Source organism: Aulonocara sp. 'chitande type north' Nkhata Bay, linkage group LG7 (genome assembly GCF_057382095.1).
Source record: "Aulonocara sp. 'chitande type north' Nkhata Bay isolate Kocher_YH1m ecotype deep benthic linkage group LG7, A_spYH_male_GT1.1, whole genome shotgun sequence".
Lineage (NCBI taxonomy): Eukaryota > Metazoa > Chordata > Actinopteri > Cichliformes > Cichlidae > Aulonocara > Aulonocara sp. 'chitande type north' Nkhata Bay.
Window position 1 is genome coordinate 8,766,742 of NC_141350.1, and position 17,418 is coordinate 8,784,159.

The window sequence follows — 17,418 nt, forward strand, 5'->3', positions numbered from 1 at the left end:
AACTCTGGTTTGTTTCCCACTTTGGTGCGATTTAGATGAGAACACAGTAATCACACTCAGGTCCAATTGGAGGAGGTTTAGGTCTAGTTTCAAATGAACTCCATAGCAGTATGTTTATGAGGTGAACGTAATCTGACCTAGCTCCCAGGTGTACGTTGCAAGTTTAAGCTAAACTCAGGATACCATAGATACCATAGATCAAGAAGGTCAGTATGAGTTAGCGACTAGCTGTGGAAGGTATCCAGAGCACACCATATTTATTCTTCAACACAGCCTGAACTCTCTTAGCTTTCTTTGCATTTCTTTATGCAGTCTTCAGGGATAGTTCTCCAGGCTTCTTGAAGGACATTCAAAGCTCTTCTCTGGATGTCAGCTGCCTTTTTTTTACAGTACTCCCTCAAGATGATCCCAAACTTCTTCAATAATGTTAAGGTGTTGGCTCTGGTTACTTGAAAGTCAGGGTCCAACTGAGGTCTCTGTTGACGAACCTTGCATGGTTTTTCTTATAATACTCCTGTCAAGGTGGTGGTAGCTGCAGCGCTCAGCTGCTTGGTCAAAGCTTGGATGAGGAAACAGATTTTTTTCTCTCTCTTTTTATTTATGCATGTTTATGAATGTTCATGTCTCAGATGTGCAGCCGGATATGCGATGCCTCCTGCCTTACAGTGTTTTACTCCTCTGTAACCTGTATGACCTCTTGTGAGAATAAGGAAGCATTATCGATCAACACGTCTCTTTTTGGGTTTCGTTCTCCATGACAACCTCTCTGGTGCAGCAGCACCACTTCACCTCAGCTCTCCTTACATTCCTCTGACCATCACAACAGATATGACCCATTTTACTCAGTGTACTAGTGTGTGTGTGTTTGTGTCTTTGCCAGTAGGATTTAATCAGGTGTGGTTTGTCCTTGGCATGAAATATGAGAAATGTTTGTGTTTAAATGTAAACATGTCTCCTTGCATTTGTGTGTGTGTGTGTGGATATACAGTAAGAGTCCGAGTGTGCACGCAGGTGTGAGCTCCTGAAGCATAACTGTAGGGTTGTTTGCAGTTAAGAGTTTAGCAGTTAAACTTTGTGAGGAGAGAAGCTCAGAGAATCAATGTGGCAGGACTGCGCCTGCCTCCTCTCTCAGCCTCCCAGGAAAGTGGGCATGTCGGGTCTAATTATGCCTTCCCAAATCAAACAAAATGGCTCCCATTGGTGTCTGCATCAATATGCTCCCTTCTCCAAGCTCATATTCATACAAACAGTGCAACCCATTAGCTATGCCATGTAAACAAAAGTGGTGCTCAGCAATTTGTGTTGTGCATAACAAAGTCTGAATAAAAATCTTTTTATTATCTAGCCACTTCTTTTAGGCTATAAAAAAATATTTTAATTTCAGCATGCTGATGTTTAACTGGTCCTTACTCACACTATAAGCTTAGACCTGAAACAGTTAGTTGATTAAGAAAATTGCTGCTTTTATAATCGGTTTAGAATTAATTTTTCATGTCTTTTTTTTTTTTTCCAGAATGACTGGAAACTGGAATTCTTTTTTTCTCAGAATTCTGACTTTAATCTCAGAATTCTTTTTTTCCTCCCCGGTGGCACTAATCCTCTTCCGTATATCCGTACATAGACCATAGAAGGTCGGATTAACGTTTACAACCCAGCTCTGAATGTGACAGAATCTAAAACGCTACTCTGTTTTATTGGCCAAGTATGGGTACACATACTATGGATTGTAATAATAATACATTTTATTTGAAAGCGCCTTTCAAAACACTCAAGGTCACTGTACACAGTAGAATAAAAGCAAGAAGTTTACAGAATCATAAAAACATAAGACATAAACAAATAAAATAGGAGTTGAGTTTGGACTTAAAGAGAGAGAAGGAAGAGATGTTTCTTAAATCAGGAGGTAGGGAATTCCAGAGTCGTGGAGCAGAGCAGCTGAAAGCCCTGCTCCCCATGGTTACAAGATAGGGGGAGGGGACAGAGAGTGAAAGGGAAGAAGAAGATCTGAGACAATGAGATGGGGCGGTGGTCTTAACCAGGTCAGAGAGATATGGAGGAGAGAGATGATGAATAGCCTTAAATGTGTGCAAGAGTATTTAGAAAATTGATGCGATATTTGACCGGGAGCCAATGAAGCTGCTGCAGGGGAGGAGTGATGTGGTGGACAGAAGGGGTCCTGGTGATGATATGGACAGCAGAGTTCTGGACGCGTTGGAGCTTGTGGATGGATTTTTGAGTAAGACCAAAAAGAAGTGAATTACAATAATCAATCCGGGAAGTAACAAGGCTATGGACAAGAATGGCAGTGGCATGTGGGGTAAGAAAAGGACGGAGCCGATTAATGTTGCGCAATTGAAAATATGCAGACCGAGTAATATTATTAATGTGTAAATTGAAAGATGGAGTACTGTCGAGGATGACACCCAAACTTTTCACAGAGGAAGAAATGAAGACCGGTGAGTTATCGATAGCAATAGAGAAACTGTTGGTTCTGGATAATGTTGATTTAGTGCCTACCAAGAGGAGCTCGGATTTATTACTATTGAGTTTGAGAAAATTAGAAGAGAACCATGAATTTAGTTCAGCTAAGCAGAGGGTGAGGGAGGATGGGGGAAGAGCAAAATCAGGTTTAGTGGACAGATAAAGCTGGGTGTCATCGGCATAACAGTGAAAATGGACATTGTATTTACGGAAAATATGTCCAAGCGGTAGAAGGTAGATAATGAAAAGAAGGGGCCCCAGGACAGATACCTGGGGCATGGCAGTGGTCAGAGGAAGGGGCTGAGAAGTAAAGGATTTGAGTTGAATGAACTGAGTGCGATCAGACAGGTATGATTTAAACCAGGCTAGTGGAGTATGGGAGAGACCGATAGAGGCTAGCCTACTGAGAAGAATGGAGTGAGAAATAGTGTCGAAAGCAGCACTCAGATCGAGGAGAATAAGAATGGAAAGTAAACCGGAGTCAGCTGCCATTGGTTATTTTTATAAGTGCTGTTTCAGTGCTATGGGAGGGGCGAAAACCAGACTGGAACTGTTCATACAGATTATTATTAGTTAAATGTGAGTGGAGTTGTGTGGCAACTATTTTCTCAAGAATTTTTGAAAGGAATGGTAGATTGGAAATAGGCCAAAAATTCTCAAAATTATTGGGATCTAGACCAGTTTTTTTTTCAATATTGGGGTGATGGTGGCAATTTTGAGGGAAGCAGGAACAGTTCCAGTGGTAAGTGAAGAGCAGATGATGGCAGATATGAGCGGAAGCAAAGAAGGTAGACATGCCTTAACCAAAACTGTAGGAATGGGGTCTAGCTGACAAGTAGAAGGTTTTGACTTACAGATGAAATCTGAAATATCAGTAACTGAGCGGAGCTGGAAAGCAGAAAAACAGTGTGATGGGAGAGGACTTGTACTTGTTTTGTCTTTGCGCTCACTGTAAACAGAACAGAGAATATTGATAATACCATGTATGGCTTCACGTGTGCAGTGGTGCAAAGTCCAAAGACTTTCAACAAATAAAGAAATGATGGGTAACTGTTACCATGGGAAGCTGACAGTGGGTATAATTATATATATTACATGTATTACATAACTGTTTACTAATATATCAGTATATAGTTATGTAATGTTAATATTAGTGGGTGTATACACATGGACCAGTCTTTTTTTCACAATTACATTAATACATTAATGTAGAAATACATCTTCTGCAGCATTATAAGGGACACACACAATAATACATCATAGTAATGATTAAACTGTGTTTAATCTGAAATTCTGAGCAAACCTGAAGCTACTTAAATAGTTTAACTTTGAGGTTGCATTAATATATTAGTTAGTTAGCTTATGTCAAGTAAGTCCACATCTCTTTAAAAAGCATTTAGCAAAAAGAGGTATTGTTCATGCAAAATATCAGATTTACGTCCAGCTACGAAAGAAAGTAATCTTTGTGACCTATGGTACGCTCTACGTTACAGTATGAGGTAAATCTGAGTCTTTTTCTGGTTTGACTAAAGAATATCTGCCTTCTGATTTTTCTGTAAGCCTGTGGTTTGCATACTTCACTAAAAAGTAGCTGTTGCCTGGAGGAAGACGGCTTGTAAAGATGAATAAATGTTGTTTAAGTGTGACCTTAAGGTGCTGAGGGAATCGTGGGCAGGGTTTTCATCTATAAGCCTCCGTGACAGAAGTTGTAGTACTCTCAGTTCCACAAAGCCAGAAAGACGAACACACAGAAAGGTAGTTTTTGCTTTGTTTTTTTAATAACTAAGATAAGAGAGATTGGATGGACATTTGGACTAGTGTTGACAAACATGACTAAGTGTATATATTCAGTGACATTTGGGAACTGAATGTGTGGGTACAGAGCTAAGCTATATATAATCAGGAAAATCTTACTTGTGAATAAATTGCACTTTTAAAGATTTTAGACTGTGAGAGGAAATGTTCCATCTCACAAGGTCTATCAGGAAAAATGTGACCTTCCTCAGAGAGAGACTAAAAACCTCAGCAGCTGTCCGTAGCACTGGTGAGGTGATGTCAGGCATCCTTGTTTCCGTGAACTGCTGGAATTGAAATCACAACAAGCCCGTGGCCTCTGGAATTGGTTGTTCCAGTGTTTACGTCAGTAATTAGTGGAGGAACAGAGCCTTAGTTTTTGCTGTAGCCTGCTGAGCGTTTATTGATCCCCAATTAAATCTTTTTAAGCTTTCATCATATATAAACAACGGCATAAATCACTACAAATGAAATATTGTTACTACAGAGGTTGGTACAAGTTTAATAAATCATTAATGTCAGTGAACTTAGCTTAATTAACAGTTGTTCCAACTTGGAAATGAGATGAGCAGAAGATATACATTCTTCAATATAAAATATTACTGAAATAACAGGAAGTGATTTTTTTTTTCAATTTGGAGGCTTGGGGAGAGCACATTTAACAGGTGTTAAGGTGCTGATTGATATACTTTTAGATCTTTATATGTGTGGGCACTCATAGAACAGTTAATATTTTAGCTGTGTACTAAGACATTCACCTTATAGGTGAATACACACGATGAATACACTAAAGAAAAATGATGCAACAACTATCGAGCCATTATAGTTATTTATAGTCCCAATCCTCTGTACTCGGGGCCTCGCGTGTTATCATGACAGGTAAACGGTTTAGAGCTGTTTCCAAGTATGTTGTGTACATTTGGTATCACTGCGCTCAAAGGAGCTGTCAGTACAAATGAAAAAAGGCCATCCTGAGGCAGCAAAAACAAAGAAAATCTTCAAAGGGATAACAGAAATATTAGGAAGGGCAAAATCAACAGTTTTGATACAAGAACGCTTGTGAGCTTAGAAACATGGGGGAAAAAAAGCTTGGACTTAAAGTAAAGAGCATTGTGAGTGGTCATAATCATGACAGGAAACTTAGTGTTATCAGAACAGGCAGCCAATTTAGGAACACTCCATTAGGAAGGCTTATAATTATCCAAATCTATGATGAAGACTTCACAAAAAGAAATACAGAAAGATCACCACAAGATGCAAACGTGTTCAAAGAAGAAAAAGATAATATTATAAAATTGCCAAAAACAGCCAGTAAGATAACTGTGGAGAAGAAAGTGTGGAGAAGGCTTTGACAGGTTCTGATCCTGAAGCGTACTACATTTAAAAAAAAGTACAGCAGAGGCAGTATGATGCAGTATGATGCATGGATCAACATCGCTTCTTTGGCACTGGGTCACAACTCACATTTACACAAGTACATTTTTTGAAGTGTCACTTTGTGCAAAGCTCGGGCAGCAAACTTCACTGGAGGACACTTGAGAGTACAGAAAGGCAATGACCTGAAACATAATGTGAATGCAGCTCAGGAGTTTTTGAAGGTCTGAAAGTGGAATATTCTGCAGTGACCAGGTCAGTGACCTGATCTCAACCTGATCTTGCTGCATTTCACTTGCTTAAAAAAAAAGGAAAAAAGATCCACAAACAACTAAAGACAGCTGCAGCAGTGACCTGGCAAACCCATTTTTTTTTACACTTTAGACCCTCAAAATAGGTGACTTTGTCTACCGGAGGTTTCTTCCTGTTAAAAGGGAGTTTTTCCTTCCCACTTCCTTAATAGGGGGGTCATCTGATTGTTTAGACCCTCTTTACCTTACACTATTAAGCACCTTGAGGTGACTGCTGTTGTGATGTGGCACTATATAAATCAAATTGAATTGAATTAATGTTACAAACTGTCTTCCTGGTTCAGTATTTTGACAGTTGCATAGTCCTCTTGTTGTCAGATTTGATTGCATATTCATATCCTTAACGTATAGCTGTTGACAGATTTGTTTACTTTTTTTAAATGCATTTGCAGTGGCAGCCTTGCTTTGATCAGTAAAGACGTTGTATTGTAGGACAGAACATTTGATGATCTTTCATTTGAACATATGTGAAGGTGGTGTTTTTTTTCATGTGAAGACACTTATTTAGGCATGTAGAATTAGAAATATTGACGTTTAAACGCTGAACAAGCTCTCTAATTTGGGTGTGTGGCGTTAGGTAAATGAACAGCTGTGCAGACAGATCTGGTTCTTTTGTGTTGCTAAGCAACAAAGACATTAGATTATCTGATGTATGTGGCCAACTATCTATACGTCTCTGTGTGTAAAACTGAATTCTGCTCGATTTTCAGGGTTTCTTTAGTAAAACGTGAAGCTGTCTGCATGGTTAAACATGCAGTTGATTCTGTGGATCCAAGTAGCTTGCTAAATACTCAGCTGGAGCCTTTTAGCTCACCCAGCAGTAGCAGAAGAGATACGTTTTAACGAGATATTGAGCACAGGAATTAAGCAGTCAAGCCCTTGTGGAATATTTAAGGGCACTAGTGATTATGAATAAAATGGACAGTAAATTTAGTGCTCTGTATGGTAAACTGGGAGTGATTTTGGACTCATCTAATCACATAATGAGGTGAAGACTGCTGTGGTGGAGGTAGTGCCAGCAGCTCCACCAGTAACGGCAGATGTGGGCAGAAGGGAGGAATTTGTTTAAATGAACCTTTGTGTTTAAATGTTTGTGCGTGATTTTGGGGATCATGTAAAAGAGAGTCGATGGGCAGTGTGAGTCTGTGTAGTCCTGCGCTGATTGCTGTCTGCCTTGATTGATGGTGTTGATTGATTGTGCCGTCGTCCTTTCTACCCCGCTTTCATGCTGCCGTTTTTGGCAATCTATAAAAACTGCCTTTCCCAGAATTATTTTCTGCTTTGTTGAAGCAGACAGGCACCAAACGAGTTCACTGTGATGTTTACAGCATCAAGTTTAACTCTGAGACTGGTAAATTTGTTCTGTTTGAACAGTCACACCAATAAAGCTTCTTCAAATACACCCCTCCTCCACAGTCAGCTGTGCCTCGAGCCAAGCGCTCATATCACGAGCGTGTGTTTCTGTGTTGGTGTTTGTTTACGTCTCGTGTTTTGACCAAACCTTGCTCAAGACGGCGCTCGAGGCATCTTCTGCAGCTGTGAGCTCATCAGCCCTCCGTGTGCGGATGAGTGAGTGTAACCTCACTGTGACATATGCTGCTGCTGCTGCGCGTCACAGTATTTCTCTCTAGTCTAGGCTACTTTGACACAAGGTCGAACAGAGAGAGCATCTGGTGGACGGGAGATGGAGAGTATTTGAGGAACGTCGGGGAGCATCTGGATGTGCTCATACATGGAAAAAAATACCGACACACACTCTACAAATGCTTTCACATGCATAAACATTTATCTGATACTACCACGTACTGTCTCTCTCAGTCTTTTGGAGACACACACACAAAACGCACACACACCAGTGCAGTAATAGCAGCAGCAGATAGGGGCTGCTGCAGGACTGTGGAAGTCATCCGGCCAATCCGCTGGTAGGTTTTTGTGGAGCCCGGCTTCACACTGGTACATCTTCTCCTCTTTTTTTCCTCCCGACGGTCGTCGTCTCTCGCCATCTATCCGTGTCATTTTACATCTCCCATCCCCCCCGTCCTTATCTTCTTCCCTGGGACTAAAATTGGCTGCAGCTGGTTACTGCTGTGTGCTGGAGCAGCAGTGGAGAAGCAGAGGCAGGAGGCGAGAGAGTGTGGTTTCACCAAGGCGGCAGAAGATGTGCGGTGGATGGTTGCAAGGCTAGAGGACGCCTGGGAGGACAGGCTGTCTTTGGATATATACCTGTAGAGAAAGGACCGCTTATATCAACATCTGGGCCAGGTACTGATGAGGTGCCCGGCTTGCACAGCTCTTTCTCTCGGATGTCTTTCTCTCTCTGAGCATGTATCGGTGTGTATGTAGAGATATATGTATGCTGGTGTCTGTGCATGTCAGAGATATGGCCTATGCATGAATGCATAGCTGCGTGACATCATGGTAAACCCATCTAGAACAATCACTGTCTAGTAGTAATGCCAATCAAGATTTCATCCTGTCTTCCATCTATTCCTTTGTTTTCCTCTCCTCTCCTCATTTCCTCTCCTTTCCTATCCTCTCCTCCTCTCCTCTCTCCTCTCCTCTCACCTCGCTCTTTTCTATTTGTGAAGCATTTCATGGTGCTTCGTGGCCTTGCTAAAATGGTGTCAGTTTACATAAGATGTTAGACTAAAAGGGTTGATCATTTGAGAATTACAGTGTCACCTGTGTCAGGGCCGTGTATGCATGGTTCCAATGTAAAGAGTTTCCTATGAAAGGCAGACACTGCCTGAATCTTAACTGGTATCCTGAACGCTGTCAACTCCATTTGGCAGGAGGTCACTAGAGTATGCATGAGTGAGGAGGCATTTTTGTCATTTGTAAATGCATGGCATGTAACCTCATCCCTCCCGCTGTCGGATGTGATGGTTTTGCATATCGAATGCTGTGTGGAAAATAAGTTCCCCTCCTCTCATCCTCCTGGGCTTCTTTGGTTTCAGATGAAGGGAGGAGAAACTATTCATGGACATTATCACACACACACGCACGCACTATATGCCGCATAGATATGTTGGCCTGCTCCTTAGCCTTTTGCCCTTATTTTGTTTGTCATTTACTTTTCTTTGTTTCAGCTCAGTGACATAATGAAAAGGGTGAAAGCTCAAACAGCACGTAATCATCAGAGACAGAGAGGGAGAAATGAGGAGGTTTGAGCTTCTGTCCTCTGTAGCCTTTGTCACCCAACCTGCTGACACCGCACATTTAACCCCAAGGGGATCACTGGTTTACACAATTGCTCTAGTAGCCTTTGCTGTTTTGCTTTGTTGTGAAAATCATTGCAAGCCATTTTTTTTCTCATGACACTACAAAATTGTGTTTTGTTCTCTCTCCCCTCCTTTAACATGCCATTTTCCCTTTTATTGCTCCTCAAGGAAGTTTTATACTGTTAAAATATTCCTCAGTGTTTCTCTTTGCTAACAGCTTTGACAGTCTGTGCATTCTGTATTGGTGCGCTTCGGCTTTTTGTTGGAAAATATTAAAGAAAATTACTCAAACTTGAAGACGAAGAGCTTCTGAAGTAGCTGATATTCATGCATTGATGCTTTGTGTCATTTTAAACTTTCAGTTTTCCGTAACGGGTTTAAAGTTGTGTGTCTTTTTTTGTTTAATAACTGGTGCTTGTTCTTCCACTGCAGTGGAAATCCTTTTGGTGGTTTTTGAAATAGTCTGACTTGGATCAAGAGAAAAATGTCCTTTGCCAGTTTGTGACTGTTGTCATCAAGCTCTGACCTCTCTCTCTCTCTCTTGCTCGTTTTGTGTTTTAGGGGGGGTGGTTGACAAGGATTTGCGGCACTACCTCAACCTGCGCTTCTCCAAGGGCTCAGTGGACCACGACCACCAGCAAATCATCAGAGACAACCTCTACCTCCGCACTGTTCCCTGTGAGTCCACATCACCCTCTATCGCTCCCCTCTTCCACCCTCTGGCCGCCATCACTGCTGCACTCCTCTTCTTTTTCTTTTTTTACTCTTCTTTGATCTCATCCTCTCTGCTGCCTCACTGTATGTCTGTAATTGTCTCTTTCATTCTCTAGCACCATTTCTTGGATATCATTGTCAACCCTCCTCCACCAGCTAACACACCTTGTCTTTCTCTCCGCTTGCCCCTGAGATGTTACCCTTTTATTTTACACACACACACACACACTCATTCTCTCTGTCTCTCGCCGTCTATCGCTCCTTCTCTTCCCTCAGTCGTCCGGCTGCCGAGCTTTCAGCCTGAGGTTTCCACGGCAACCACCCTCTTGTCTTGAGGCTTGCGTTGTGGTAATGCCCTGCCCCCCCTTTAGCACATGCTAGACATGCACAACATACACAGATTTCTTTCTGTGTGTGATGAATTTTACACGCTGACCAAATGAGATGTTACATGTGAATGTTTTTTTTTTTTTTTTTTTGTCTGGGTTTTTTTTGGTTCTTTTTTGGGTTGTTGTCTTTTTTGTTTCCCCGGCACGTATGCCTTTGGCCTGTTGGGCGGCGATGTCATTGTGTGATTAATATTGAGGGGATGCAAGGCCCAGCAGGATCTTCCTGTGTCAATACAGGCAGCAGCTCATGAATCAGGCCTGATGCTTGAGTCTGCAGACTGCATGCAGCGTGTGGATGAGCTCGCTTTGCATGCATGTTTGGTGAAGGGTTTTGCACTCATCTGACATGTTTCATTATCTTCTGTTAATAGGCCAATTCATAGCGCAGATTCTGGTACAGACGCATGAGGAAACAGAGCTCGGCTTGACGTCAGCGATGGGTGTTTTTGTACTGGCTGCCTCTACTATACTAGATGTCCTCTCTGCCGGTGTGTTGAGCTGCTGACACAGAAGTGATTGTTTAATACGGTCCCACAGCTGCACAGTTCCTGAGCCTCTCTCTCTCACTATCACTCTATCACTCTTTTTTTTCTCCTCTTTTTCCCGCCGTCTTCATCTTCTGCTTTCACTCTCTCTCATGTTCCCCCTGCTCCCCTCCCACCCTCCTCTGCCTCTTTGATTTCTTTTGGTCACCACCTCACCATCACATTTTCTCTCCCTTTCAATTTTAACTCCAGGCGGCCTCTCCTTCTCCTTCCCTCTCCCTCTCCGTTCCTCTTTCTTTCTCAGACTGTTGGCTGTGTAATAGTGCAGTGAAGGCAGACTGACAGGGTGACGACAGAGGTGGTGTGGACTGGCTAAGCTTCAACACTTCTGCCCTATTGAGGCTGAAGGGCAGCACGTGTCTGTTTTGGTGGTTTTGTCGCCACATTGCAATCATAGTCCCCTTCCAGGGCTTTATGGGAACGGAAAGATGCTCATTCTGCGTGATGTGTTTGAGCAGTAATGACATCCCCATAATTAACTGCCTATCACTTAACAAAGCTGATACAGTGTAATGAAGATTATAGAAATTCCAACTCATAGACCTCCTGCATAGCGGCTTTGAATCATCATATGCTGATTATTTAAATGTCATTAAAATGCAGTTGTAATACTGCAGGAATCCCCCAAATTTATTTTAATGGTGAGCACTTTGTACTACTTACGCTGTCTCATATACACTAATCAGCCACAACGCTGAAACCAGTGACGGGTGAAGTGAATAACATTGGCTTTAATATCAGTGGCAGCTGTCGAAGAGCAGGCTGATGAACTATCACTTTGTGAAGTTGGTGCGCTGGAAGCAGGAGAAATGGTCGGGCATTAGGATTGGAGTGACTTTGAAAGTTTCCAAAGTATGATGGTTAGAGGAGCAGGTCAGAGCACCTCAGTAGGGAAGTGTTGTGTGGTGTTCCCTGTATGCAGGTGTTAGTACCTGCAGAAGCAGTCCAACATAGGACAGGCAGTGAACCGGTGAGAGGGTCATGGGCTCACAAATTGCTGATTGAAGGGCATCAGAGGGGCAGTTCTGTAGCCGGTGCAGCATGCATGCCATGTCCTGAAAGCTGAAGTCCTTACTGCAGCAGCCTTGGTTCGCCTCAGGTCATTTGCTGCGTGACATTCACCCCCTCTCCCCCCTTACTTTTTACTGTCTTATCAAATTAAGGCATATTTTCTCCACTATCTCTCTCTTTTTTTTTTTAAATAGGGGAACACAAAATTTAGAGGGAGCTGTGTGCTTATTCCCATCTTTCCAAGTTGTGACCAGAACCGGACAGCAGAGCAGTTAAGGAAGGTGTTCTGATGGTCTGATGATGTGTTTGAGCACAAGCTGGCAGAGACAGTTTGATGCTCTAGGTAGTGATTTGCTGGGTAATCTTGGGTCCTGTCATTCATGTGGAAGCTTTTGTACCTACGTAAACATTTTTTGTTTTGTTTGGTTTTTTTCCTGATGGCAGCGGCCATCTCTTTCAACAGGATAAAGCCACATTGCTGTGCTCCTCAAATCCCTGCTGTAATTTCTGGAATGCGTTCAACCTTCTGTTGACCTGGCCTTGAGGCCCCTCTCTTCACCTGTGCAGGACTTAAATGACCTGCTGCTTATGTCATAAACCTCAGAGGGTTTTTTTTGGAGTTCATGCCTCACCAGAGCTGTTCAAGGAGACCTACAAAATATTTGAAAGGTGGTATTAGTGTGGCTGATCAGTGTATAGTCAACGCACGATTTCCTGGCAGTGTGAGACTCGCATAAGCAGGCGTTGCTCAACCGTCAGTGACACAGCATCAGAAGGGCCAAAAACAAGGTTGATGGTCCTGAGTGCTGCACTGCTCGTGCCCTGTGGGCTGTTTGTTGTTGTGGTTTGGAGCGTTATAAAATCAGTGTTTTTTCTCCCTTGTCTGCAGCGCTCTGACCACGCTGTCAGTGCCGGTCTGTCAGCTTGACGAGCAGACGCCACTCTGCATCACAACACGCTGTCAGGGACGTGGGAGGAGGTGTGTCTGTCTGTGTGTGCGTGTGTGTTTGCGTGCGTGTGTTCATACAGCTAGAAGACTCACATGCTGACATCAACTACTGCATCCTGTTACATCATTCAGCTCAAGGATTGTCCATTCTTTCAGCAAAAATAATGAAATGAACATACTCGTTTACTCTCGGTCATTAATAACCGTATACAGATGCTGTATTGTGGCCTGCAGCCTATTGTGTGTGTGTGTCTTCTGTTTTGTTTGCTTGTGGATTTTTACTTATTTCAGGTTTATTTTGCACATGCGTTCACGCTTCAACAGGCACACAAATGGTAGCAGGACGAGCACTTCAAGGACATGTGCATATTTTTTACTAGGACAGGCGATAACAGTCACTGAAGACTGAGAAAGCTTAAAAAAATAAGAGTAAACAAGATTTTAAGTGACACAGTAACTGGTAAAAGTGTCAGGCAGTAGAAACAATATTGGCAGAAAAGGAGATTTTTGGACGTGAAGGTAGTAAAACTTGAGAGAGGTATCCCACCTTTCAGGTTGAACCATTTGATGAGATTGCTGCTGTTTGACAGTCTAACTTCTCAAGCCTTTTGAGCTTTTGAAAATTTCCAGCGCTATTTTATTTGATTTTGCAGGGCTACGTTGACCACTTCAGAGCCTGAGCTCCTGTCAGAGTGCCTGCTGTTAGGAATTTAGAGAAGAGTTTAAAATGGTTTTGCTCTCTGCATATTAGCAATGTGAGTGCCTCTTTGATACAACTGCAGATGAGAGCGTAAGACGGGGAAAATTTTCTAAAGGAGTGAAAACATCTGGAAAATACAAGAGAAGAGGAAGGAGAGAGGTGGGGGTACAGTAAATTGAGGGAGCGAGGGGGGGTGAAGGTGATGGATGTGGACACGAGCAAAAAGGCTCTGCGAGAAGATGGAAAATGGGGAGAAGAGGAGGTAAAGAGGAGGAGATCAGCAGGGGAGAGAGGGGAGGGGAGAAGGCAGCGGCAGAAGATGGAAAGTGAGAAACAAGAGTCGATGCAAGTGGATGTTAAGAGGATGGAGGGTAGAGATGTGGCGAGAAGGTCGGACGTGCAAGGAATGAGGGTAGAGGGAGATATGAGGGAGCCTCGTAAGTAATACCCGGGAGAACCATCTCCTTTCCTCCACTCTGCTCAGAGGCATCAGTAAAAGGCTCTATAAATAGCTTGAACAGTGAGCAGCACATTCCTCTACTCAGATAGCCTATAAATACATGCAACTTCTGTCACTTTACATCCACTGTTCTGGACACATGCTCCCCTGCAGCTTCCGACAGGGAATCCTCCTCAGACTGCAGAGGAGGAGCAGATAAAGATGTTGAGCTGAACAGGGCCAAGATGCTTCAGATGGTGATGGTGATAGGGGTGACGGATGTCTGATAATGATCACGGTGATGTGGGAAATTTGTGGAAGATGAAAGACACCTTCTCACCCTAATGCATGCAGCAGATCTTAATACACACTCGTGGTAATGCACACCATTCAGTGTTTGGTCATAGTACGCAGGAAGTGATATAGCACATGAAATAAAAATGCAGTAGTGTGCAAAAGAGCCACCGCTCATTTCTTTAGATTTTACTGGGAGGATTGGAAATGGGTGCAGTGATTTAAACATTTTAAGAAACAACATGGAAATACAGCATTTAAAGCAAGCAGCTTAAAAGTCAGTATTTGATATGACCATCTTTATTCTCCCTCAAAGCCTCTTATAAACTCTCTTAGACAAGATTTTTGTAATTTCATTTAGTAGGAATATTTCTCCAGTTGTCTGTTAAGGATGCTGCTTTAATAATGTTAAGGTCCAGGTTCTGGGAATGTGTTTTCTATCCAGGTATGGGATCGTTGTCATGATATGGTGGACGCTCCCTCGCGACCTTCCTTCTCATTTTGGTGACAGTTTGACCCCAAACTTTTAAGTGTGAATTAATCACTCCATAAGACCTGTTGTAACAGATTTTTGGTCCAGTTCTTGTTAAATTTAGAATGTCTCAGCATTTTCTCCCTGTTTCTTTGGCCTCCACTTTTCCACTGAGAGCATTTCGAATGAGTCTTCAGTGAATGAACTGAAGGTGCAGATCTCCCAGGTTCTGTCTGTCCCCCCCATTTCTTAAAGACATGAAGATAACGCCCACCGGCTGTAGTTTCCTCAGATTTTAGGAGGACAAAGTGTACACCATGGTAAGATATGTTTTCATATATATGCTTGTCCCTAGCACAAATGTTACGGTCGCCTTCTCCACACATGCAGTGACACCACGATGGGGGGCGAATCAGGGTTCAGTATCTCGCCCAAGATTTCTTCAACATGTTGGCAGGAGGATCCGGGAAGCGAACCACTGACCTTTCGATCAGTAGACAGCCGCTCTACCTCCTGAGGCGCCTGAAAGAAAATCTTTGGAAAGACCTTCATAAAGCCTGGAAAGCTATTCCTCAAGACCATGTTAGAAAATAATTACAAAAGCCTCTGACCTCTTGGAAGCAAAATATATATATATATAAGCAATTAGGGAGTGAATCAAGACTTTTGCACAGTGCTGTAGTTAAATACAGCTGTTTTAAGAAAAGCTGTTTAAAACTACTGCTCTCATTTTGTGTTACGTAGCTCCAGCACTGTCCTTCATTTTACTTTTTCCCCTTTTTAACTGTTTGCACACTACTGAGTGTATTTGCAGTGAAGGCACTGAAGAAAGCTAGAGTGCTTTAGTGCTAAGAAGAGCCTCAGAAAAGCTTGGCAACACTTACAAGGATGGTTAAAAATTAAAATCGGTCACCAGTGTGTGTACGACTGGACAGTGTGCGTCGACCAGCTGAAGCCTCATATTGTAGTTTTCTCTGCTTTCCTCACAGTCATTGGTACACTCACACTTCCGCAACCTTTTGGCTCAGACAGCATGCTTTCCAATGTGGCGATGTGTCGAAGTTGGATTTGAATTCATTATCCTGTTGATAATGTGCAGTCAGATAAACAGCACCTATAAATACACAGGAACAAATTCTGCACCTCTAAATGAACACTCAGTCCATTCATCTGAAACGATTTGCTCGGGAAGGGGAGCTGTCGCTGCCGTTATCTACCAAATTCTCCCACTTCCATCTGTGTTTGGTTTTTGATTTTTTTTTTATTTCCCTCATTTAATATGAACGACTGAAGAGAAATCTGTGATTTCTGCATCCAGAAATTTGTTCTAAAATTTAATCACGAAGAGGTTTGCGGTTGGAACGCATTCGTTTTACTTATCAAGAGTTAAATCCTGCTTATAGATTGCTGATTAAATCACACTCATATTTACAAATATGAATGTGAATGGGCCTCAGTTCTAATTTAGCACTGTGGCTGATGATGAGGCAGAGGGGGAGGAAGAGGAGTGATGACAGTTATTTCAGGATGTTTGTCATGATGATAATGGCAAAGTTCAGCGAAGTGATAAAGATAAAATTAATTTCTCGTGTGTCGATCTGCAGGAGAATGATTTGCTCATATGTGCACAAAACGCACTGTACTTATGCGTGAGTGTGCATTTGTGGGGTTTCTTTGTACACTGTTGCATTGATTATTCTGTTTGTGTCTTGAGATTTAATAGGCTGGTTTAATACATGAATCATGGGAGTTTTACATGCCATTCTCTGTTAAGGTTTTGTGTGTTTTTTTTGACTCTTTATATATGTGTGTGTGTGTGTGTGTGTGTGTGTGTGTGTGTGTGTGTGTGTGTGTGTGTGTGTGTGTGCGTATGTGAGAGAGAGAGAAAGGGGGGGGAGAATACATCATCCCTCAGGGACTCGCTCCTTAAAGGGGTGATTTGCCTGCTGGCTTGCTCTTGTTAAAGAGCTGGCTGACATGCTTTGATGTGGTTCTGTGCTCCCTGCAGTGTGATTGGCACACTGGATTAATGTTGTTCCACAGATGAAAGAAACTGCGAGTGAACGATATGAATTTTATGAAATGAAAATGGTAAATATTGAAGATGATTAATGAATTGGTTATGTTTGCAAAGTGTTTTCCATGTTAAGCTCTGGACAGGTGTCGTCTTACCTCCTTTTTTCCCTCTCCTTAGTGTGATCCTCTCACTCAGCAGCTAATCACAAAATGAGTTTTCCTGTTTGTTGGTTTGTTTCTTTGTTTTTGTGGAAGCGTTTTATATTTATGTTCCCGTCTCCACTCCACCACTGTTGCTTTCTCTCTGTGGTAGTTTAAAGATGTGCGTGATAAGCTTGGCTCATTCTGTGATGGTCATCGCACACTTACACCTCAGTGAGTTCACGTGTTTTACACTGGTTAACCTTTACTTTTTGCCATAAGCATACTCACTGGCCACTTTATTAGGTGCATCTTGCTGGTACTTTTGCTTTGAGCGTTTAATTCTTTGAGGCACTGAGTCAGCAAGGTGTTTGAAACTTTCCTCCTTTAGTCCATATTTACATGACAGGATCACACAGTTCCTGCAGATTTGTTGGCTGCTCATCCATCATGTGAATCTCTTGTTCTACCAAATCCAAAAGGTGCTCTAATGGATTGGGATCTGTTGACTGTGGAAGCCATTTGAGTACAATGAGCTCATTGTCATGCTAGAGAAATCAGATGGCC

At 42.4% G+C, this 17,418-nt stretch overlaps 1 protein-coding gene across 2 annotated transcripts in view; it reads left to right on the forward strand.

The window, feature by feature from the left end:
• Positions 1 to 17,418, forward strand: part of LOC147324513 (membrane-associated guanylate kinase, WW and PDZ domain-containing protein 2-like) — an 89,488-nt gene that overhangs the window by 17,246 nt on the left and 54,824 nt on the right. For both annotated transcript variants that reach the window (XM_086298359.1, XM_086298360.1), the window contains exon 2: positions 9,743 to 9,859. In XM_086298359.1, the coding sequence (XP_086154485.1) occupies positions 9,743 to 9,859 (117 nt within the window). The remainder of the gene's footprint in view (positions 1 to 9,742; positions 9,860 to 17,418) is intronic.